The 26,229-nt window shown below is 32.8% G+C and overlaps 1 protein-coding gene across 16 annotated transcripts in view; it reads left to right on the top strand.

Moving 5' to 3' along the window:
- The window catches only part of BAZ2B (bromodomain adjacent to zinc finger domain 2B), a 177,669-nt gene that overhangs the window by 101,434 nt on the left and 50,006 nt on the right, over positions 1-26,229 (top strand). For all 16 annotated transcript variants that reach the window (XM_079131733.1, XM_079131731.1, XM_079131739.1 and 13 more), the window contains 5 exons: positions 13,077-13,217; positions 14,324-14,578; positions 15,436-15,650; positions 17,355-17,429; positions 18,174-18,417. In XM_079131733.1, coding sequence (XP_078987859.1) covers positions 13,077-13,217; positions 14,324-14,578; positions 15,436-15,650; positions 17,355-17,429; positions 18,174-18,417 — 930 coding nt within the window. The remainder of the gene's footprint in view (positions 1-13,076; positions 13,218-14,323; positions 14,579-15,435; positions 15,651-17,354; positions 17,430-18,173; positions 18,418-26,229) is intronic.

Here is a 26,229-nt window from a genome sequence, read left to right as displayed (position 1 = left end):
TATAGAAAGGGTTCCAAAGTATGTGTTAATTTTTCTGGCTGAGATTTAAATTATCTTTTTAAAATACATTGAATGGTGTTTGTTTGGAGAAAGTAGCTACTTATTAATGTAAACAGAATGTTACAAAATTGATATTACAGCATGCCTAGACAAGTCTTGTGTGTCCTAATTTAAACTCAGATAATTCCAACCATGGACTTCTGCCATCAGAATTATTCTTTAGCCTTCTAAGTAAAAAATTAGGCATAAGGACTTTCTTTAAAACAGTCTAACAGATCATTCAGAAAAAGAGAATAATTTCAGTATGTCAAAACAAATGTACTGGAATTCAATAGAAATCAGTTAAAGGTTAAAATATATGTTACAGAGGAAATCATTCTGCATTAGAACTGTTGAATAGAGAGAGATATATTTATTATAACCAGGGTTTTGGAGGTTGAGAAACTCAAATTCCCATGCTAACTCTGCCACCAATTTACTTTTCCTCTTCTGACTTTTTATTTAAAATTGAAATAATGATACCTACCTCTTAGGGTTGTGGGATCATCAAGTGAGATAAACATTTAATAAGTGATAATTAGACTGAGGATGTCACTTAGTGCCTAGTGTGTATGAGGCCCTCAATTCAATCCTCAGCACTGCTATACATACACATATACATACATACATACAAATTAATGAAATTTATACTGTTTTATCTCAAAATTGAGAGCTCTATATTTTATTATTTTGGTCTCAGCTCTGGCGTAAATTTTTAAGATAGATTTCTGGTGTGTAGACACAATATTACGTGTATTATTTTAGCAACTGAACAGGATAGTCAGATTACCTGAATTTGGATTCTGATTTCAGCACTTTCCAGCTATATGATCTCAGGCAAGTTATTTAAACTTTTCGTGATTCATTTAATCTTCAAAACAGCGACAGTAGTAATTCCTAACTCATAGGGTTGTTGTGGTGTTCAAATGGGTATGCAGCTGTGTTAGTGTATGTGTGAAGTTCTTAGAACACTGCCTGGCCCATAGAATACTTACAGTTAGTTACTACATTTGTATTTGCTTTGTACAGTGGACCTAGCATAGCCAGGGTTGGGAATCACTAACAGATTACCTCTAAATTTCCTCCAGCAATCACTTTGTCACTTTCCTAATCTTTATGCCCTAACATTTTTCCTGATGTCTTTTCCCTAACTTGTTGATTATCCAGTCCCTCTTACACCTAACATAATAATGGAATCTGTGCATCTATCCATTGAATTGTAACCATAATCTGAAAATGACATCCAGGAAAAGAGAAAGTCATTGCTGCTCCTTTTATTCCCTTCTGGAAGCAGTGCAGTAGTAGGAAGAATGGGGAATGAAATTAATTAAAATCCTGAATGCTCAACCTAATTTCCTTCAGTCTGGAGAGATGGAACTGAAGGAACAATTAATAACTCAAGAAAAAGACCTGAAAAATACTTCAAGAGATAAATTCTGCCTCTATTCTCCTCCTAACTCCTCCTCCCTTCCTCTCCTCCCTCCTCCCTTCTTAGTTACTATTTTCTTTTTACCAGAAGGAATAAGAAGTCATCCTCCTTTTCCTCTTCCCTGCCTTCACATTCTTTTTACCATTAGGAGTAAGAAGACCTATTGCTTGTCATTGTTTTCCTGGCAGAGAGGAAAGCTAAGGAAGAAAGACATTATAATAAAAATAACCTAGAGCATTATCTCCAGGCAACTATGGTTTGGTAGAAGAAAATAGAAAGAGTAAGATTATCTGAGGTGGGAAATACCCAGGTGAAAGAGACAGTCAAAAGACTGAAAGGACATGACCTTTTCCATTGGTTCTTCATATTTACACTCTGTGACCTGGGGATAAAGTAGGAAAAGCTGTGGCAGAGAGGTGGGTAAAATCTGGGTTGAGTGGAGAGTGGCAGCCACACACATCGTAAGTAAAACTAATTAAAATGAGATATTCTATTAAAGTCATCATACTATAGTGATATATACATACCCATATTTATAACAACACAATTCACAATAGCCAAACTATGGAACTAGACTAGGTGTCCATCAATGGATGGATGGATAAAGAGAATTTGGCATATATACACAATGGAGTTTTATTCAGCCATAAAGAAAAATGAAATTATGTCATCTGCAGGAAAATGGATGGAACTTGAGACCATTATGTTAAGTGAAATAAGCCAAACTCAGAAGGTCAAGGGTTATATGTTTTCTCTCATATTTGGAAGCTAGAGTGGAAAAAGGAAAAGAAAGGTGACAGTGGTGGGGGCATCTCATGAAAATGAGAGCTGGGGATATAGCTCAGTGGTAGAGTGCTTGCTAGCATGAGTGAAGCCTGAGTTCTATCCCCAGTACCACAATAAGTAAATAAATAAATATCAGTAGAGGAAAAGTACCAAGGTGTACAAGAGAAGGAGGGAACAGGGAACTTCTGGGAAGTGATATTGGCCTAATTATATTGTTATATTGTATACATGTACAAATATGTAACAACAAATCCCATCATTGTGTACAACTACAATGCACCAATAAAAAATGTGGAAAGAGAAAAAAATATTTTAAGAATCTGTTATAGCCCAAGTGAGAAAAATACATACACAAAAGGAAAATTAACACACCTATATTAGAGCAATATAGGTACTTAATAGGACTGCCCACATCAAATATAAGTAATTTTAAAAGGAAATGACAAGCATGATAAAATATTAAACTAAAATAAGGAATATATGTGCATATGTACATAAATATTAGCTTAAATTTTTTATAAAAGAACCTAGTTTCCTTGCTTTTATTTTGCCTTTCTCAAACTCCATATGTATTCTCCATAGAGCAGCCAATGATTTTTAGGAAGTTTCCTATCTAGTTAACTCTTCATCATGGCATAACAACGCAAATGCTCTGAATTCTACCTGCTTTCTTACTTTACCTCTTACATTTTGCCCCTTATACCATAATTTTTGTCTTATTTTAATTCCAAACTAAAGGCTTTTTACCCTTGCGGTTTTTCTGCCAAATATTCAATGATTTCTCTGTGTTCAGACACAGATCAAATGTAAACTGTCCAACAAGCCTTTTCAGATCACCTAATTTTTCCGTATTTTAATTCAACCTACAGAACTCCTTTTTTTTTTTTTTCTTTCTTACTTGTTTATGGTCTTTCTCCTTCCAGGATGTAAACTCTTTGAGGATAGGACTCTTGTCTTATTTACCATTGTATTTGCCAATACCTTAATTAGAACCAAGTGTTTAGTAGGTGCTCAGAAGATTATAGTTGAATGAATGAATGAACTAAAAGTTATAGAACTAAGAAAATAAATTAAGGATAAAACAATTAAAGAGTGATTATATTTTTATGTTTTCTGTCCATATAATTCTCTTTATATAAAGTTGTGTGTGTGTGTGTGTGTGTGTGTGTGTACATGTTGTGGAAACAAGTGGGCATCCCACCGAGGGAGTGACAAAGTCCTCTTCAGGCAGACCTGAAAACCAAAAAGAATATTCAAGATGAAGTAATCATATCAGAGAGAAAATCTTTATAATATAAACAGTTAAGCAATAGTAAGACTTCTTCAAATAATTATTATTTACTTAAATTTATTTTTTAACTAATATACAAAAACATAAAATTATATATACTTACAGGGTCTCAGGTGATATTTTAATACATGCATTCATTTCATGTTTAAATTATGTTAAACATATCAGTTTCCTCAGATACTTGTCATTTCCTTATGGGAACATTCAAAATTTCTTTCTTCTAACTTTTTGAAATCTACAGTACATTTTCATTATCTATATAGTTACCCTATTGTTCAATAGCATACCTCAACTTCTTACTCCTAACTGTAACTTAGTACCCATTTATCAGCGTTTCCCCAGCCTTCCCTCCCCAGTACTCTCTCTGGCCTCTGGTAAATACCATTCTACTCTTAACTTCTATGAGATCAAATTTATAAAACAATTTTATAACTTTTTATTCATTTTTCTGATTTTTAATGGATATAAACTTTTTTAGATTCTTGAAGTTATATGGTCTTGAAGGCATATGATCTTTCTGTACCTGGCTTAGTCTACATAATATAATGAGGATTTCATTATTATAGCTAAATAGTATTCTTTGGTATATATGTGCCACGTTTTCTTTAACCGTTCATCAGTTATGTACACTTCAGTTGTTTCCATTTCTTGGCTGTTGTGAATAGTGCCATAATAAACAGGAGTGCAGATATCTGTTCAACATACTGATTTCACTGTTTTAGTCAGCTTTTTCTCTGCTGTGACTAAAGGACCTGGCCAGAATAACTGTTGAGGAGGAAAAGTTTATTTGTGGGCTTGTGGTTTCAGAGGTCTCAATCCATAGACAGCAGACTCCATTCCTTGGGGCTCAAGGTGAGGCTGAACATCATGGCAGAAAAATGTGGTGGAGGGAATCAGCTCACATTAATGATCAGAAAGCAGAGAGAGAGGTCTCCACTTTCCAGATACAAATATATACCCCAAAGCCACACCCCCACTTCCCACCTCCTCCAGCTACACCCTACCACTTCAGTTACCACTCAGTTAATCCCTTTTAGGGGATTAATTCATTGATTGGGTTAAAGACTCTCTCACAACCTGATCATTTCTCCTCTGATCCTTCTTGCATTATCCCACATATGAGCTTTTAGGGAACATCTCACATCCAAACCATAACATTCACTTCCTTTGGATATATATTCAATAGTGGGACTACTAGATCATGAGACATATTTTTCATGGACAACCCAAATTTATCCAGTCTTTCATATAAACTTCTAACTCAGTATTAATAGTCTTATATGCACTTGCCCATTCCCTCATTATTATATAACATGTACAGTAGAGTGTCAATAATGGGCATATTTTGGCTTCATAGTCTGCCACCTGTTACTACCTAACATTAATTCCAGACTTGTAATTTTTTTCTATTAATGAAACTTTATTATAAACTGAAGACCTTATGAAACTTAGGCAAGACCAGTTCAGAATTCTAAATGATTTATGTGTAACTGTTGACTCTAAACTTTAAAATTCCTGTATACCTTTAATTATTAGATTGTGAAAAAAGAAAAATAGACTAAACAAAATGCAAATGTTATAAGTAGTGCTTAAAAATTACAAGTTTTAAAAAGTTTATTTGTTCTTAGTTATATGTGACAGTAGAATGCATTTTGTTAAATCATACATAAATGGAGTGTAATTTCTCAGTTTTTTGATTGAACATATTACAGAATCACATTGGTCATGCAATCATATATGTACATGAGGTAATAATGTCTGTTTCATTCTACTATCCTTCCTACCCCCATATCCCTTCCCCTCCCTTCACTCCCCTCTACCTCAAGTAACTATTTTTCCCACTACCCGCCTCCACCTCCGCCATTATGAATTAGCATCTGCATTTCAGACCTTTGGTGTTTTAGGATTGGCTTATTTCGCTTAGCATGATATTCTCTAACTCCATCCATTTACCAGCAAATGCTATAATTTCCTTCTTTAAAGCTGAGTAATATTCCATTATATACATATATATATGTATATATATATATATATATCACATTTTCTTTATCTATTCATCTGTTGAAGGACACCTAGTTTGGTTCCATTGTTTAGCTATTGTGAATTGAGCTGCTATAAACATTGACATGACTGCATCACTGTAATATGCTGATTTTAAGTCCTTTGAGTACAAACTGAGGAGTGGGATAGCTAGGTTAAATGGTGGTTTCATTCCAAGTTTTCTGAGGAATCAATTATGAGTTTTTTTTTTTTTAAACATTTGCTTTTACTTTGTTCATTAAAAATACCCTATAATATATGATATTATTCCAAGAAAATCTTCACACCCATCAAAGTAGGGAGGTTATACAAAATATCACTTGTGACTTTTTGTACATTGTACCAATCTTAATTTTTATTTTAGTATTATCTTTATATTTTTCACTAAAAATCCCAAATTACTATTGATTCTTCAGTTTAGAAATCTAATTTCTATAACCTTTCCTTTATATAACTATAATTAGTAAAATATACAACATCTTTTTACTTATATTAATTTCAAAGGGTCATAATTCATAAATACTTTCATAATAAAATGTAAGAACTAATAGTCTTTAGCCTTAAGAATAAAAAAGGCCTATTATTTCCTAGTATAATTCAAGTAACATGAAAAACATCTGCTTTCATTATTACTAATCAGTAGAAACAAGATTGGCTTAAGCATCTTGAAAAAGTAGCATTTTACTCAAAATATCCTATTTCAATTATTAAAACTACAGACTATACCACTTATCCATTCATATGTATAATCACTTTATTCTTATTAACTGAATAATCAGCTATAGTAATCACAACAGAATCTTTTGTATGTCTCCCCAAGAATAAATAAAATACAGAAGGTTGTTAAACATACATCTATCACAGAATGACTGTGTCAGCACTTTCAAAGACAAAACCATAAAATAGAAGAGTAGTTCCGGTTTCAGAAATCATCTAATAAACAATTTGAAAAGCAAGAATAATGCATTGTCCCCCAGTGACTCAGGTCATAAGAATATTTCATAATCCTACCTTCATAGCAGTCGTTACTTAATGAAAAATAAAAGGTAGAATTGCACATGAAAAAAGTTTTGAAGGCAAATCCACTTTTCTGTTAGAGACACAACAGATGCACTAAAACAGTACTTACACAAATGTACTTTATTTCTATTTTAAAATTACAGTGCCGTTATAAACAAATATAAAGTTACTTTATATTAATTTTTCAATAGAATGTAAATGTTATTTGATAAAGGTTTTGGAAAGCATTATTTTTGAATTGTATTAAAATATAATTATCTCACAAATATTTTTTTTATTTTAATTTAGAAGACAATGTATATAATATTTACTGCCCTAATGATAGTTGATTTTAAGTACAGAATTTTTTATGTAATACTTTGGTGTGTTTTAATAAAATGATAACTCATTGATTTTATTTTATTTTTTTAACTTGTTCTAATTAGTTATACATGGCAGTAGAATGTATTTTGACACATCACATATAATTGGAGTATAACTTCTCATTCTTCTTGTTGTACATGTTGTAGAATCACACTGGTCATGTAATCATATATGCACATAGGGTAATAATGTCCAATTCATTCTACTGTCTTTCCTACTGCCATACCTCCTCCCCTCCCTTTACTTCCCCCTGTCTAATCCAGAGTACCTCTGTTCTTCCCTAGTCCCCCCTTATTGGGAATTAGCATCCACATATTAGAAAAAACTTTTTTTTTCTACTTTTTAATATATTTTTAGTTTACAATGGATCTTTATTTTGTTTATTTGTTTATTTATATGTGGTACTGAGGATCAAACCCAGGCCTCACACATGCCAGGCAAGTGCTCTACCACTGAGCCACAACCCCTCTGTTTTTTCAAAAAATTATTTTATACCTATATAAATTTCTTCAGTCACATGATTCACAATTTTTCCTTTAACTTTAGTTTTCAGAGTATCTGATATTTATTAAATAAATTAAAATGTAAAAGTAACAAGCTTTTAAAAAGTTATCTGATTGTTCTAGTCATATTCAATATGAATCTATATAAAGCAGTATCATTTTTATTGTTTTCTATAAATGATGCATTATTCATCTTATTTATACTTTTATTCTTCTTGTATCCTGAGGTAAACTTTTGTCTTTTAAATTGTATTCAAACCTTTTAAATTTGAGTACAAATTCTGTCCAAAGAAATGTTTTCTCTTAATTATGCCTAGAACAAAAACCAAAGAGTCCCAAAAGAATCATAAAATACAAAAACCATGGGCTTTTTGCAACATGGTCTCTTAAAATTGGCCTGTTTTGCAGTCTTACAATTTGTTAACTTTACAACAATAGGTCATTCTACCACTTTCCTTGAGTTTTAAACATATAACTCTGTAGTTATTATTATGCTTTCATTCATGTTTTTGGAGTCCCCTCCCTCCAGAAAAAATAATCTTTTCATGTGGGTAAAAAACTCATTTTTCAGTTTTACCCTGTGCATTTTTGACTGTTTAGAATAACCTAAATTTATTAAATTTGTTTTCAACATTTTTCAACTCTGAAATGAAGTTTTTAATGACTTCATAACTAAGATATTAGTAAAATTTAGATTCAGAAAGTCTCATTGCTATTAGGCTGATAAAAAGATGTTTTGTTGTAAAAGACTTATAACCTAAAAATCCACATTTTTTTAAAGAATTTGTTTATGTGAAAAACTGAGAAAAGTGGAAGGAAAAAACTGGGAAGAAACATACTAATTTGTAATTATTTATGATAAATCTAGAATATACTCTTGAACTGTACCTGTGTATACTTTAATAGTACTGAGGATTGCATCCCGGGGCACTCTTACCACTGAGCTATATCCCCAGCCCTTTTTGTTTTTGTTTTTGAGACAGGATTTTGGCTAAGTTGCCCAGGCAGGCCTTGAACTTGTAATTCACTTGCCTTAGACTCCTGAGTAACTGGGATTACAGGCATGCCCCACCATACACAGCAAGAACTATATTTTATATTCATTTGTAGGCAGTCTTAAGTTATTTGCCCTACAATTTAACCATTAGTAACAAAAAATGTGCTTTAACACATTGCTTTCAGATTATCATAGCTTTAATAATAAGTACTTTCTCTGGTAAATCAAAGATTTGTAGTGAATTCACTTTGGAAAATCTGAAAATCCTATTGTGAAATCCCAGTGTTTGGCAATAAAATATAATATTATAGAAATTAGAAATAAAATTGAGTATAGCAGCTTAATTTGACGAGAAAAGGCTTAGGTAAAAAGTGGGAAAGCATATTGCTCTTTTGAGCTTTATACTAAATCTAGAAGAGATAATATACAGATTCCACATCTTAAGATTGGCCTAAAATAGTACTGTAATATGTATTTATTTATTTACTGGCTTATTTATTTACTTATTTTCTTCCTTCCTTCTTTATTTATTTTTATTTTTTGTTTTTATAGTGCTGGGGATCAAACTGTGGGCCTCTTGCATGCTAGGAAATTGCTCTATCACTGCTATTTTAAACAGTGCCATTTGGAAAAAAATTGTACATTGGGGGGTCTGCATGCAAGCCTATCAGATCATAATGCATACCATTAAAATGGCCATTGAGTTAGAGTAATGTAAGAAATGTACTTAGACACTAAAATTTCTAAATGTAATCTAAATATTTTTCTGAATATAACCTAAATATTTTTAATAAATGTATTGAACTGTGTTAAGTATATAACTGATAATGAAAGACATCAACTATGTTTCTCCACAGAAGAAAATATATAAAGAAAACATTGCTGTTGAATATGTTTAATGATTAGTCAAATATTACCCTATATTTATTTTCATGGCATTTGAAGAATGAATCACTTAGCAAATTAATGAATGCTTAAATAATTTTTATGTTCTATAGCACACCAAATATTTCCATTAGAGTTGATGATAACAATTAAAGTAGGAAATAAGAATAATATTTAGACCAGAGAGAGTAAAAGTTGAACTGGTACAGACTTGAGAAAAAGATAAAGTCATTAAAGTTTTTTTTGAAGTGTCTGACAAATTGTATCCTGAGCATTGAACAGTCCATGAAGAAACAGGGTGAGTAAACTAGTTTTACTGCCCTCTTGCAGTCCATTCTTAAGTTGGGGAGATCAACTTTAAACAAACAAACAAAAAAATGTTGTATAGTGTAGTGAAAGCTCTAGTAAGTTTCATGGAAGCCCTAAGACAATTTTTGAAATGTCCAAAGTAGTTGTGGGAAGAATTTTTAAAAACAGGCTTTATACAGGCTCTGTATAAAAGAATAGGAACTGAGCAGTCCAGCCACAAGATGACACATACAAAGGTACAGCATTGTGACTTAGCAAGACCAGGGGCTGGGGCACAGAGAGAGGGCCAGCCAGTTTTAACCTTATATGCACACCAATCTTGGCTTTGTTGCTTCATCATCATCATCCATGCAATAACTTCAAACTAGCTACATTGTCTTCTTCATGCAGATGTGTCATACTGTCTGGTTGGAGTATGGAAAATACACTGAGAATCATGAGAATATGAGATTAGAACTTGTGTGTGGGACTAGATTTGACTTTAAAAAATTTTTTTTAGTTGTAGATGGACACAATACATTTATTTATTTAATGTGGTGCTGAGGATGGAATCCAATGCCTCACACATACTAAGCAAACGCTCTACCACTGAGCTATAACCAGAGCCCCTGTGACTGGTTTTTATATGCCATTTCAAATACTAGTTGGTGGTAGAGGGAACCCTGAAAGCTCTGGGTTCTGTGAGAGTCATCTTGTTCTATACAACTCCTACTAAGTTGAGAGACTCCATGATTCCATTAAAATGTAACAAAAATGGATGTTCGTCTGTAACAGTTTCTACAATTTTCTAAGATTTCTTGAAAAAAAAAAAAAAACATTTTATCCTAAATATAAACGTGAATTTTTTATCCTATTCCATATCATAGCCAGGTTTTTTTTTGTTTTTGTTTTTGTTTTTTTGCGGTACTGGGGACCGAACCCAGGGCCTTGTGCTTGCAAGGCAAGCACTCTACCAACTGAGCTGTATCCCCAGTCATAGCCAGGTTTTTTAATTGGAAAAAAATGATTTATATCATTAGGTAAATTGATATTCCAGGAATATCCATGTTTTATCTCATGGCATTCAATGCACTGTAGCTTGTTGGCTCTGTGAAGTGTGTGTATTCATGCCCTATATTGTTATCAGTGAGAGTAGCAATGAAAAGAGCATCATGATCACATGGGTTTTTTCTGTCTTTTGAAAAGAAGTGGTAACCATTTTCAAATTTTAGTGAATAGTGGAGTAATTTTATTACTCTACTATTATATTGATTATATTAATTATTATATTGGTAATTGCTATTTTTTAATCATAAAGGAGTGTGAAAAGGAAAAAAAAAAAGAACTGGGTTAGCCCTGTGTAGTAGAAAAATCGGTATCAGCTACCTTAAAATCTCTGAGGTATTTATTCATTTTTCTGCTGTTGCTGATTATAATTCATTATTCAGGTCTTCTAAATCTTGCCTTCTTTGGAAGACTTCTTAAACTTTTTATTTGTTTTAAGAATTGAAAATCCAATTCTAGGTGGAAAAAATGGTTCTAACAGTGACTCTGCTGCCCTTTTGTAAGAGTTAGCAATAACGTATTTCCTTACCTGATACTTTTATTTGAAAAATCTGAACTGTATGTGGAATGCTACATGTTAATTGTGTACAGTCATGCCATTAGACCTCAAAATCTGCTTTTTCGTTTACAGTTGATAAAATTAATTGTAAAATTTTTGATATCAGCAATCTCATAACATTAACTTCACAAAATATCTGCATGAATCAGTAACCAGAAAATTCAGAAAATTTTTAAATGAATAGTAACTTGTACTTACCATATAAAAGACCCTCATGATCTGGCCTCTAGCTTGCTATTATAATATTCCACAATTATCAAAACTGCAACCTTCAGTCTTAAGATGAATGGCAATTTTTCAAATATACAGTATGTTCTCAGCTCTCTGGGTTTCCCACTCCTCTGTATTTCCCCCTGGCCATTCCCTTCTGGAGCAGTCAAGGTGCTCATTTCCAATGGTAATCAAAATGGAGATCATTAGGATATGGGCACAAATACTAATATAGTAAAAGAAGCAATAAATAGTATGTTAAAATTATAGTTAAAGCCTATGAGAATAATAGAAATTGGTGGTAGGGAGGAAGTGGTAGTGTTTAGTTAGGATTTGGATATGCAAGACAGACATATATGCATTTCCTTGATTAAAGTGAACCAATACAAGGAGGTAAGGAAACCAGGTGGTGTTCATCGGGAACAGAAAATGGTTTGACTAAATCTTCATGAGACATAAGGTTAGAAAAGAAAATACTCTGGAATTCAGAAGTTAAACTTGAACCTTATTTTGATAGAAAATAGTTTTTTTAATGAAGGAATTATATTTCGTATATGACAAAATGATATTATAATAGAAAATATCTATTTTTTCTGACAGAATGTTATTCCTTCACAACAAGAAGAAACAGTTACGTCTGTATTGTTGGTATTACTGAAACATTTTTTAATGCTTTTGGAATTGCCTTCAGAATTGTTATTTTACATTTTCTTAAGTACTGATTATAGTAGTAGATGCTATTTTTATTTCATCACAGGTGTATCTTAAGTCTAGCTAATTTTTACATAGAAAGAACTGCTTGTGGGGCTGGGGAGATAGCTCAGTTGGTAGAGTGCTTGCCTTGCAAGCACAAGGCCCTGGGTTCGATCCCTAGCACCCCCCAAAAAAAGAACTGCTTGTAAGGCAGGTGTGCCCACCTGCAAACCCTATTACTTGGGAATTTGAGGCAGGAGAATCACATGTTCAGAGGTCAGCCTTGGTAACTTAGCAAGACTCTGTCTCAAAATAAAAATTAAAAAGCCTGGAGATGTAACTCAGTGATGGAACAAACCTGGGTTCAATCCTCAGTACTGTGAAAGGAAGGAAGAAGGGAAGGGAGGGGAGGAGAAAGAAGTGCTTCTGCAAAATCATGTTTACTTGCACTCTCCTGCTATGAATCCTCCTTTGCTTTCTGAAACCACACAAAAATTTGTGCTGGTACTATTTAGATTTATTTTATAAATATGTAGTTGCTTTTATTAATAAGTATTTTACTCTCATAACCTGACAAAGGACTGAAAAAATTTTGAATAATAGGATAGTCTTCATTGAATCTAATAGTGTGTGTGTATTTAAGATTTTTTTACATTTATTTTTTATTGCATATACTGAAGGTGTACAAAGTGATTACAAGTCCTAAGATTATTTTGCAATCCAAAGGGTGAAATTAAGGAAAAGCAGAATAAGTCATTGTTTCTATGTAGTTAGATTTCCTAAACTTTCTAAGAAAATTTTGTTCATGGAAATAATAACACTTTCATCATTTTTTAAATTTTAACTAGAGTTTTTCCCAACATTTATCATAGCAATGAAGAATTTTTGCACATGATTTTCTTTTTAAGGAAAAAGAACGGTTGAAGCAAGAAAAACGTGATGAGAAAAGATTAAATAAAGAACGTAAACTAGAGCAACGAAGATTAGAATTAGAAATGGCAAAGGAATTAAAGAAGCCTAATGAAGATATGTGCTTAGCAGATCAAAAGGTAACCATTTCATAATTTTAATTTTTCCAGTTTTCTCATCTGATTCCTTTGTCAGAGCTGCCATTATGAAAGCCTTTAGTTTTTATCTAGAGCAGTGATTTCTAAGTGTAGGTCAATTTGCCTTTCCTGGATAGCTACTAGTAAACCTCTGGCATATCTATGCTGATAATGACAGTTCTTAATATACATGTGAAGCACTACAAACTTTTAAAATTTAAGTAGAAACACTGCAAAAATCTCCATAAAGAATCATAGAAGTAAATAGTATTTTCATGTTTCTGTTGGACCTTTTCAGATATTAAGGCAGGGAAAGATCTGTCTTTCCCCTGTGCCCCATAGATATTTAAGTAAATTAGGATTTATAATTTATAGCCTCTTGCAATGCTTTAGTGATGGTAGCTAATCTTTATTGAGCATGTTGACTATATGCCAGGCACTATGCTAAGTGTTTATGTGAATTCTTTCAATTATATGATTTCATCTAATCTTGGTCACATGTAGCTAATATTTATCTCTATTTACAGATGAGAAAACTGAGACACAAATAGGTTAAGGAACTTGCCAAATATTACACAGCTAATAAATAGCAATTTATATTCAAGCCACAGTTTGTTAGAATTCATACCGTTTATCATCTTGAAAGCCAAGAAACAGTCCAACCACCTCATGTGTTTTCTCTTCCATAGTACTTAACATACAAGTAGTATTGCTATTACACATAAGAGTAGAAATTTAGAAAAGCCAAAATGCTTTTGGCTACCAGCATGTGATACACTTTTGAGTAGAAATCAGTTTTCTTTTGAATATAGTTAAGAAGATGGTACTTCCATTGAGTTATATCAGTAATGCATCTCAGCATGTAAGTTAATTAAAATTAATCTCTCAGAGATTTAAGTTTATATTGATGGTTACCTGTGTTCAAGATATACTGCTTAGTACCATGGGGATTACAGAAATACTTCCAGGAAATTTACCATCCAAAGGGAAAACTACTGAGATAAGATTAAGAAAAATAGCAACTTACTTTACTTCAGAAGATTGAACATGATTTTTTAAGTTTTCAAGTTATTTTAAATTTTATTTATTTTATTTTATTTTATTTTCAGCCTTTGCCAGAGTTGCCTCGTATCCCGGGACTTGTTCTCTCTGGAAGTACATTTTCAGACTGTCTCATGGTGGTCCAGTTCTTACGAAACTTTGGTAAAGTTTTGGGCTTTGATGTGAATATTGATGTTCCAAACCTGAGTGTTCTTCAAGAGGGATTACTAAATATAGGGGACAGCATGGGTGAAGTACAAGACTTGCTTGTGAGGCTCCTCTCAGCTGCTGTATGTGATCCAGGTCTAATTACAGGATACAAGGTAAAAATATATGTGTGTGTATATATATATATGTGTGTGTGTGTGTGTGTGTGTGTGTGTGTGTGTAATTTTTTTAAGGAAATTATACTATTAGTGTATTTGTAGCTAACTAACATATTAGAAGATTGTGTAGACTGATCTAATTATTTTCACATAATGCCTCAAAGTTAAATGTAGGTTTGCGTTAGATTACACATAGTATGAACCTGGTTATAAAGCTTAAGAAATGTAGACCATTCTCAATTACTCTTTTTACCAAGTTGATTTAAGGAAATACCCAAGCAGTATTTATCAAAAATAGCGTTCATAATTCACTTAGCAATTAGAACTCCTGTGTGCCTTCTGAAATTTTTCTTTATCTCACTCAATTACTATGACTATCAGGCTAATCAGGGTACTTGAGACCAGCACATTAAGACTCTGTTGCTGAGTGAATACTCAATAAGTTTAAATTTATCTTAATCCTGATTAAGATATACATTCCCAATTAGCTTTGCTTTAGATAATATCATAAAGAGAGAGGCTTCCAGATGTACTTGTTTTTCCTCCAAATCCCTCTTTATTCAGTATACCAGGCAATAAATCCTATGACACTATAAAGCTAGAAAATAATAATAATGCTTTTGTACCACTCCTCCCTGCCATTACTGATGTAAAATGCCCAGGGTAAAGCCTGAGAAAAGGTTGGGACAGTTTCTATAGTAAAAGAAACTTTGATAGATACATCTTAAAACTTATGCTTATGTATGTTACTTGTCAGGAATATCTAGAACATATAAACCAGTATTTTTAATCTTACAGTTTTTTTGTTAGAAGTGGTTATGATAAATGCTAATAAAAATGCCAAACTTTTCTAGGCCAAAACAGCTCTTGGAGAGCATTTGCTAAATGTTGGTGTGAATCGAGACAATGTATCTGAGATTTTGCAGATTTTTATGGAAGCCCACTGTGGACAAACTGAGCTTACTGAAAGTCTGAAGACCAAAGCTTTTCAGGCTCACACTCCAGCACAGAAAGCCTCAATCCTGGCTTTCCTGATCAATGAACTGGCATGCAGCAAGAGTGTGGTGAGGTAAATCATATGACTAGGTTTTTCTGGTGATTTTTTTTTTTTTTTTTTTTCTGTTTTGAACCTGTCTAATCACAACAGAGTACAACTTGCTTGTAGAATAGTTTTTTAAAGTTACATAATAGCACAAAGAAAATTAAAATTATACAATCTCACCATTCAGAGATGGCCACTAATAATGTTTTAGTATATTTCTTTACAGTCTATTGGTAAAAAATTGAATCATATTACATGTGTACATTAAAATAATTCTTTGTCACCTATTTTGCTTAATAATTTTGTTAATTATTTATATACTAGAAATTTATTTATTTATTTATTTATTTTTGTGCTATAGTGCCAGAATCTAGCACCCTTGGAGGAATTCAGAATTTTTCTTTCCTTGATATCTTTGAGAACAGATGACTGCCTGATTTTCTTTAATATAAAATACAATTATCAGGCCACTTCATATTTGATTGTATGCTAACCAACCTTTGATTATTATCACTATATTAATTCACACTTTTTTCAGAAATACTTAGTCTCATTTAAAAGTCAAAAGTAAGAACTGGGTACAGCAGTACACACTTATAGTCCAGTGACTCAACAGGCTGAGGCAGGAGGATCACAGCCAGCCTCAGCAACTTAGTGAGCCCCTAAGCAACTTAGTGAGACCCTGTCTCAAAAATGAAAGGGGGTGGGGATATAATTCAGTGGTTGAATCCCCATACAAAAAAAAAAAAAAAAAATTCAAAGTCCTGCACTGTAGTACTTCTTACTTATGAAATTCTAATACTCTAGCATTTCAAGATCTGTGAATAAATCCATGTTCATCTTGTTCTTGCTGTTAACTACTTTACAAACTTCAATTATTTTACTTTTACTCTTTTACCTCTTTAGAAAAAAGATTCTATCTGAATATTCAGAGCCATGCATTTCTACCATTGTTGGACATTTTAAGTTTTTTATACATAAGTGATGCTGTATTAATATTTTCTTTTGCTACTTTTTGACACTATTTAAAGAATGTGATGATAAATAAGTTTTATAGTTTGATGAAAGAATACTTTCATTAAGCATGGGCATAACAAATAGTAATGCCGAGTTGCACTTTTTAAAACACATGCACACACACAATTTCAATATAAACTTTGTACTGATGGTTTTGTTTCTACCTTATCATAATATTCTTAGTTTCCATTTGGATACTTCTGTACATACACTCAGATACTATCTGTACATAGGTACATATATGCCCTTACATAAATATCCATGTGTGTTCTGGTGGTTTTGGTTTTTGTTTTTGTGGTGCTAGGGATTTAACCCAGGGCCTCATACATCCTAGGAAAGCGCACTACCACTGAACTACACCCCCAAGTCCTCCATGTGTGTTGATTTCCTGTTTGATTTTGGAAATGATCACTTATTAAATATTTGGAAACCAAGTGGTATGATGTCTTTATAAGTCAACTGGTAGATAATTTCTTTCTTAGCTTAAAGTAGAAACCCTACTGAATTTTCTAATACTGATATCAGATCAGAAATTCTCACTTGTCAACATAAATGTACATGCATTTATAAATGCATACATACATGTATACATGTACATGTATATACACAAGATCAATTGTATCATTTTTATTACCAAAATATATTAATTTGCATAGTAAATCAATACATTGCGTAAATGGATTAACTTATGTCTTTTAATTTTTGTATTGGCAGTGAAATTGACAAGAACATTGATTATATGTCAAACTTAAGAAGAGATAAGTGGGTAGTAGAAGGTAAACTTCGAAAGTAAGTCCTGTTTTATTAATCTATTGCTTTCCTTTTGTACAAGTTCCTAGTAAAACATGAATTACGAAGACCAAATTTAAACTTAGCTGTTTCTAAAGGAAAGATAATGATTAATCTAGATGGCATATAACCAGAATTTGCAATGGACTAAAAATATAATGAGATTCATTGAGCTTCCTTAATTCAGTTTCTTTTTATTTCAGAGAAGTCATGTAATCATGTTTTCTAAGATAATCATTGCTAGCAGGTTGTTCTTGTTATAAATAGAACCTATTTGGAACTACCCCCTTTTTTCTAACAAGTATTTACTTTAATTAGAGTGTAACCAAACTTATTCAGCATTAAAACTTAATTATCTTTTTGCCAGGAAATATGGTAAAATTACTCAACTTCATTTTTAAAGAGGTAATTTATTTGTAGTAATTTGAATTGAAATATTTTCATTCACAAAGTATGGGGATCAAATTATCACTTGGCCATTGTTTGAATTAACTCTTTCCAGCTTTCATAGTTTTTATAAATGTGTTCTCATTGCCAAAATATAAAAATAACTCTTGAAAATTAATATATTCTGTAACTTCAGGGAACATATTTCTTAAATTTCTTAATTCTAATTTCTGTTGCCATTAATATATTGCTTACCACTAGAGAAGTGCCATAAGGGATTTTTATTTAAACTCATACTCTTTAAAAAGCATAGAGTAACTTTTTATTCCATATCATCATTTTCTGATAAATTTAAAGGCTCAGAATAATTCATGCTAAGAAAACAGGCAAAAGAGACACTTCAGGTGGCATTGATCTTGGAGAAGAGCAACATCCCTTGGGTACACCTACTCCAGGACGCAAGCGAAGAAGGAAGGGAGGAGATAGTGATTTTGATGACGATGATGATGATGATAGTGATGACCAAGCTGATGAGGATGATGAAGATGAAGAAGATAAAGATGACAAAAAAGGAAAGAAGACTGATACCTGTGAAGATGAGGTAATTAAGTTTAGGTTGATTTTTAAGACTTAAGTAGAACTACATAGCATATTGAAAAATAAAAGAATTTGAAATCAAATGGATTTTGATTTGAATACAGTTTTGACATTTATTCACCTTAGTTTCCTCATCTGAAAATGAATATTATGATGTTTATCTCAAGGTTGTTTGTGACAGTTAAGTGGTGAATAGCATGCCTATATATAAGAAGCAACTTAGAATGAAAGAAGTGAAGTTTTTCTTTGTATAAATAGTCTTGTGCTGCATAATTACATTTCTATTTCAATGGCTGACTACACACGTGATGGCCATAACATTTTATGTGAGCATATTCCGTGATGTTCATGTAACAAATACATATAATAATGCATTTCTTCAAATGTATTTCCATTGTTAAGTAGCTCATGACTAGGTACTTGAGAATTCTTCAAAGTGCTATGCAGATTCTTAATTTTAGGTATTCTTTTTAATTCTACCAACAATACTACATTATATTTGTAACGTATAGTAATTCATGCCTTTGAAAGTATTGTCAGACCAGGCATGGTATACACCCGTGATCCCAGAGACTGAAGTGGATGAGGCAAGAGAATTACAAATTTGAGGCCAGCCTGGGCAACTTAGTGAGACCCTCTCTCAAGTTTTAAAAAATTTTAAGCGTGGTGTGGTAGCACACCCTGTAATCCCAGCAACTCAGAAGACTGAGGCAGAAGGAGCACAAATTTGAGGCTAGCCTCAGTATCTTAGCAAGACCCTCAGAAACTTAACTGTCTAAAAAAATAAAGAAGACTAAGGATGTGGCTCAGTGGAAAAGCACCCCAGTTCAATCCCCAACACCCACCCCCCACAAAAAAATAAACAAAAGTATTGTCAGGTATAGTGAAGATGATATATTTTTTAAACATCAATTGTTATTTTTGTAGTTCTAGGCAATTTCAATCAAAGATGAATATGGCACTGAAAATTCCCTCTTAGTTCAGTCTTACTGAGGAAGATTTTCAAAAAGAAAGTGTAGTGTGTGAATTGACTTAATAGAAAGCGATATTTACAATGTGCTAGGCAGGTGTAAAGGAAGGACATTTAGGTTTATGAAGGTTTGTGGTCCCATAGGTGAGGCTCACAAACTGGGATGAATATTAACCTGCAGGGAAATCTAGAGAAAAATATTCTAGGTAGGGGGAATAGCATGAGTAAGAGTATAGAAGCATGAAACCACTTGCTTAGGGGGAATTCCAAGTGCTTCAGTATTTCTGGAGGGTCCCACACCAAAAACAAAGAACTAGGATTTTGTGCTTTTTTAAGTGACTGGAGTCCAGGAAAGCAGTATAAATAAACAGGAAATGATAGAATGGTCAGATTTGATTTTTAAATGACTCACTCTGGCTGCTTTGTGGGAGTTAAAATAAGCAAGGACAATGTCAGAGAAGTAAAAAATCAGTCATGAGATATTGTAATAGGTGAGTTGCAAAGGGTCTGAAACTAGAGCAGCAATAGTTGGAATGAGGGAGGAAAGGATCAGTAAACATTTAGGAAAAAGAATGAGGGGGATATGAAGATGGCCTGTGTAGGTTGATGGAGAAGTAAGATTTATTTGCAGCCATCTCATTTGGGAGAGTGCAGACTAAATAGATAATTGGAGGTAGGCGTCTTAAGGGAAAAGATAACTGGAGATAGAAAATGATGATAGGTTTATTTTGGACATGGTGAGTTTGAAAAACCTATGTAGAATTCAACAGTCAATTGCCTGTAAAAACCTGAAGCCTGAAGAAAAGTTCAGTCTTGAAAATATAGACTGGGATGTTATTAGCACATGAACGATAGTTTAAAACCAGGAGGTGAAGGAGTTTGTACAGTGGGATCAGTTTAGCGAATAGTGGGCTGAGGTTGGAACCACAGGGTATGTCAATATTTTACAGGAGCTCACAGGGCTTCTTGTTTCAAGAAGGAACAGTCAGAAATAGATCCAGGGTCCCAAGAACACCTCCATGTTCAATAATTCACTAGGATAATTCATAGAATTCAGCATATACTTGAACTTATGGCTGTGAAATATCATAGCAAAAAGAAAATAAAGCCAAATCAGCAAACAGTATATGGGATGAAGTCCAGAGGAAACCAGTGCAAGCTTCCAAGAATTTCCTCTCATTGTAGTCACACATGATGGGCTTCCTTCCCCCAGCAACAACAATGTATATATAATATTGTCCACAAGAGAAGCTTATTAGAGTCTTAGTGCCCAGGTTTTTAATTGGTGTTAGCACAAATAATCCATTAAGTCTGTCTTATCTGTTGGAGTTGGGGAAGCCTCCCAAATTCCAAGTTCTTATTTGCCATCCAAGGACCAATTTTCTAACCAGGCCCTTCAAAGGAGAGCAGTCAGGCCTACTGTGTTAGTCTTCGCTACACATGTAATAATAACAGAAATCAAGAAAATTAAACATTTCAGAAAGAATAGAGTGATAAATTATATTAAAATAATGGGAATCTAGTGTGAGGAGGACTGTTTATTGAACTTAGCAACACAGAGGTCATTGGTAACAAATGCCAGCACAGTTTCATTAAAACAGCAAGAACTGACAACAGGCTAGTAAGCGCTTAATAACATCAAAAAGTGAAGATGACCGTCTCTAGCAGTATGCCTCAGGAAAAAAGGGTAGTTCCTTGAGGATGACATAAAGCTAAGGATTTTTCAGGAGTGAAACACCTTGAGATGATTTTTGGATGAAGGGTGTCAGTAAAATGAAAGGAGGGGATTGAAGATTAATGAGAAGAATTAACACTACAGGGTTCTAAATATATTGGAGAAGTTTTAATCACTGTGAAGAAGCTACCTTTGAAGAGTTGGCCAAAGGGGGAAAGGCAGTGTCATAAAGATAAATGTGTATTATGTGTATTTAGGGAAAGCTACCATAAGCCAGAGAAATGGACATGCATAAAAAAATTGAAGTTCACCTTTTACCAGAAAGAAATGCTAGGAATAATGAAATGGCTGCAGAATGACACTTGAGAAATCAATGTTTAGCAATTCATGCTTTCATTCTTCAATGCCAGCGTATTTAGCTAAGTGAATCTAAAAAGAACTCTTGCTTTCTTGCTTCAACTCAGTACTGCTAGAGAATAAAGAAAGAAGGCTTAGCAGATGAATTTATAGATGGAATATGTGAAAATAATATCTAGTTGGGACCAATGATAAGTTACTAAATCAAATTTATGGCTAAATCTGGAAAATGTAGAACTTACAAGATAATATGCTGTACAATTCTTTCATAAGTAAAAATAGCTTAAATGCAAACTGTTTTCATAAATTCTTCTACCCTAATATAGTATCTTAAATCAGAATGATAAAAATCTCTAGAGTAAATTTTGCTTTTCTCCATTTTTGAATTTTGAGAATTACCCTCTTAATAAAAATTTTAGTATATAACACAGTCCTGTTGATTACATGTATAATGTTCTACAACAGCTCTTTAGAACTTGTTTATCTCAAATAACTGAAACGTTATACCAGTTGAATAATAACATCTCCCATTTTTCCCTCCCCACCACCCTGACAGTCACCCTGACTATTTTAGGTACCTCATATAATTGAAATCATGTAGAATTTAATTTCCTGTGACTGCTTAAATTCATTTAGCATATCTTCAGCATTCACTCATGTTTCCCATACGGCAGGATTTCATTTTTTTAAAGTCAGGATAATTTTCCATTGTATGTATATATCATATTTTGATTATCCATTCACTTGGGTTGCCTCCACCCTTTAGCTATTATGAATAAGGCTGCAAAAACATGAGAGTACAAATATCTTTTGGAGATCCTGATTTCAGTTCTTCTCAATAAATATTCACAAGTGGGATTGTACAATCATATTGCAAGTAGTTCTACTTTTAATTTTTTGAGGAATCTTCATATTGTTTTCCATAGTGGTTATACCATTTAACATTCCCACCATTTAACATTCCCTCCAGTGATGTGAAGTGTTCCAATTTCTCCTTAATGTTGCCAATACTTTTTTTTTATAATATACATTCTAATAGGTATGTGGTGATATCTCATTGTGATTTTGATATACATTTCTCTGATGATAAGTGATGTTGAACACTTTTCATATACCTGTTTGCCATTTATTTGTGTATCTTTGAGAAATATCTATTTAGATCCTTTGCCCACTTTTTAATCAAGTTGTCTGTTTTGTTTGTTTGTTTTACTATTGAATTGTTAGGAGTTCCTTGCATTTTTTGGATATTAACTTCTTATCAAATACATGGTTTGCATAAATTTTCTTTTACCTTGGTAGGTTGCTTTTTTGGTTTTTTAGTTGTTTCTTTTGCTATGCAGAACTTTTTAGTTATGTGGTCCCTTTTACTTTACAATTAAGAGTACTAATCTAAAAAGGAGACTACATGGAGATTGATTGCCAAGATCAATTATTTCATAATGTTCCTTCCTTCACTCCTTCCCTTCCTTCCTTCCTAGATTTGCTGCATTGCTCAGGCCTCAAACTCCTGACCTCAAACTATCCTCCTATCTCAGCCTTCCTGGCAGCTGGGACTACAGGCATACCACTACACCCAGCCATGATGTACTTTTTAAATCATTGGGTCATATACATTCATCCTGTAACAAATAATGTGAGAGGTGTATAATCTGGGTATCTGAAATCTAATTACCCAAACAAAAGATACCATTTATAAGTAATCTTCTTCATTTAGCATATAGAGCTGTTTCCATAGCAAGAATTAATACATTTCTAACCAAAATGTATTGCCTTTTCACAGAATTAGTATCCCTTTCAGCACTTAACATTATACACTGTTTTAAAGTGTCAACACTTGGCCTGGGGTTGTGGCTCAGTGGTAGAGTGCTTCCCTGCCTGCATAAACGCTTCAGTTCTCAGCACCACATATAAATAAATGAATAAAATAAAGATCTACCAACATCTAAAAAATATTAAAATAAGTAAATAAAGTGTAAACACTCATAAATTTTGACAATCCATTATTGGGTTCTACTGGGTAGTTATCCCACTAAAATAGTGTTTATTTATAGAAATTGTTTGTTTCACCTGGCTTCTACTTATATACAGAGAATTTATAGGCCATTTTATTCTATAGATAGAATATAGATTTGTACATAGACTACTTGAAATCATTATTGTTTCACAGAGAAGATATGTCACTGAAGGTAGTATTTCACTTTTTTATGAGTATTTAATTAGAATGTTAAATACATTGTAGAATTATTAATGTAGAAAAACAACTCAAAACTTTTAAAAATAATGAATATTTTGGGACCTAAGAAGCCAAATTAACATTTCCTTTAAATGATTTAAACTATACTTAATAACATAAAACTGGCGGAAGCTTATCAAATTTCAGTAAATAAAAATTTGACTACTTAATGAACTTGATTGATGAAATGAGCATATCAGTTCTCTAAAAATAGTTTTGATCTCTGGATTAAGTTATAGGTAGTGTCAGTGCAATAGTCATATTCCTTAAAGGATTAATTCCAGGGAGATTTTTTTATCCTATGATCCCTTTAAATTAGAAGATATTGCCTTTAAATAAATCATAGCCCTTTGTCTTGAAAATAATTCCCTTTTGTTCTCACTCTTCATTTCTTCTGCACGTGGACTTTCCCCCTATTAGTTGGATTTGTGTTGAGACCTATGTGAATTCTAACCTCACAAGTTGGTACATAAGAGGTGATGTATACAATTCAACTCTGACATATAGGGACATATAATGGCCTTTTTTGGTTGGGAAACTACAACAGGGATAGCTCTTATGTTCTCAGTTTTTTTTTTTTTTTTTTTTTTTTTTTGTTTTTTTTTTTTTTTTTTTGTGGTGCTGGGAATCGAACCCAGGGCCTGTGCTTGCAAGGCAAGCACTCTACCGACTGAGCCATCTCCCCAGCCCGTGTTCTCAGTTTTGATGATGTTCCCACTTTTCTCTCTAGTCCTCCCTTCTTTTATATCTCTTAAAATCGTAAGGACTATTCCCAAAAATCTTTAAATAAAATTTCAGTAGATGTATTATTTTTCTCTCATCAAGAAAAAAGTCTTAAAAATTACATTTAGTGGACTGGGGTATATTTCAGCGGTAAAGCACTTGCCTAGGATGCACCAGGCTCTGGGTTTTATCCCCAGCACTGGAAAAAGATAATTACATTTTGTTAATTTGACAAATAACTTGACTACTTTGATGTCTTAGTCCAAATATTTATTGATTATAATTGTATGTTTCTACAAGCAAATTTTCAACCATTTACCCTGTTATCACAAGATCACTTTAGAATCAATATTTAAATATCTATTCGAGAGTCAAGATTTAAGAGTCACTGAGCCTGTTGTCACTGTTTTAAGAATTCTTTTAATCCCAATTAGAATTTATATTAGTAGGGGCTGGGGTTGTGGGTCAATGGCAGAATACTTGCCTGGCACAGTTGAGTCACTGGGTTCAATCCTCAGCACCACATAGAAATAAATACACAAAATAAAGGGATTGTGTTCATGTATAACTAAAAATGTTTTTTAAAATATATGTAAAAAAACAGGGCTGGGGTTATGACTCAGTTGTTAAGGTCCTATATATATATATATATCTATATATATATATATATATATATTTTTTTTTTTTAAAGAATTTGTTTCTGTTAGCACAAATAATATACTTAAATGCCTTCATAACTTGGTCCCCTAAATTTGGATATGGAATACATAAATAATAAACAATGGTAAAACTATTGAGACCTTCTTTTAATTTTGTTTTATTAGGTAGGTAGCACACCTATCTAGAAATATATATTTATGAATATTATATTCATGAATGGTTGGTAGCACTATAACTTTTGTAAAATGCTTATACAAAGTGAGCATTAGAATCTGAGCATAGTATCAAATGCCTATAATCCCAGCAACTCAGGAGGCTGAGGCAGGAGGATTGCAAGTTTGAGGCCATCCATGCCAATTCAGTGAATCCCTGTCCCAAAATTTTAAAAAGGACTGGGGATGTGGCTCAGTGGTAGAGTGTCCTTGGGTTCAATCCTCAGTACCACAAAAAAGAAAAGGAAAAAAAGAAAGAAAATGAACATCAGAGAAAAAAAGAGAGAAAATGAACATCAAACTAATTTGGGAATTGGGGGTATAGCTCAGTGGTAGCATGCACAAAGTCCTGGGTTCAAGTCCCAGCACTACCAGAGAGTGAGAGAGAGAGAGAGAGAGAGAGAGAGAAGTAGGGGGAGGGAGGGGAAAGAAGAAAGGGAAAAGGAGAAAGATTTTAAACTAAGATGTACACTTCTTATTAAATAATCCTGTTAATTACTTACATCTTTTCTTAATTAGCCCTCACAAAAATCTTATTTCTGTTGGTTGCTTTCAGATCTGTTTTTATTTAGTCCTCCCCAAAATTTCATGTTACACATAATGTTATCACCAATTTACAGTTCAGATAATAGTCTTAGAAAAGTTCAATAATTTGCATATGATGAATAATACCACTAACATCCAAAGAGGACCATGTAGTCTCTTTTTTTCTTCCCTCTAGAACATAATTTGGAGGTAGTTGTTTTATTTTCCCTTTCTAGAATGAAAAATTTCTCAAAATCATAAAGAAATCTTATGTTCATATACAAATTTGGGGGTACTATTTTTACTCTAAAGGCTTAATATGTTTAAAACAATTTATCTTCCCTCTAAAAATGACTTGTTTGGTTAATAGTACCAGTATTTTTCCAGTGTCCTCTATTAAATCTTAATTTCATAATATATTCCTTCTTTCATTTCTCTTACCTTTGAAAGACCCTTATTAT

The sequence above is a fragment of the Sciurus vulgaris genome (genome assembly GCF_902686455.1).
Source record: "Sciurus vulgaris genome assembly, chromosome: 3".
Taxonomy (NCBI): domain Eukaryota; kingdom Metazoa; phylum Chordata; class Mammalia; order Rodentia; family Sciuridae; genus Sciurus; species Sciurus vulgaris.
The sequence above is the reverse complement of the archived record's forward strand: the minus strand, read 5'-3'. Positions and strand labels throughout refer to the sequence as shown.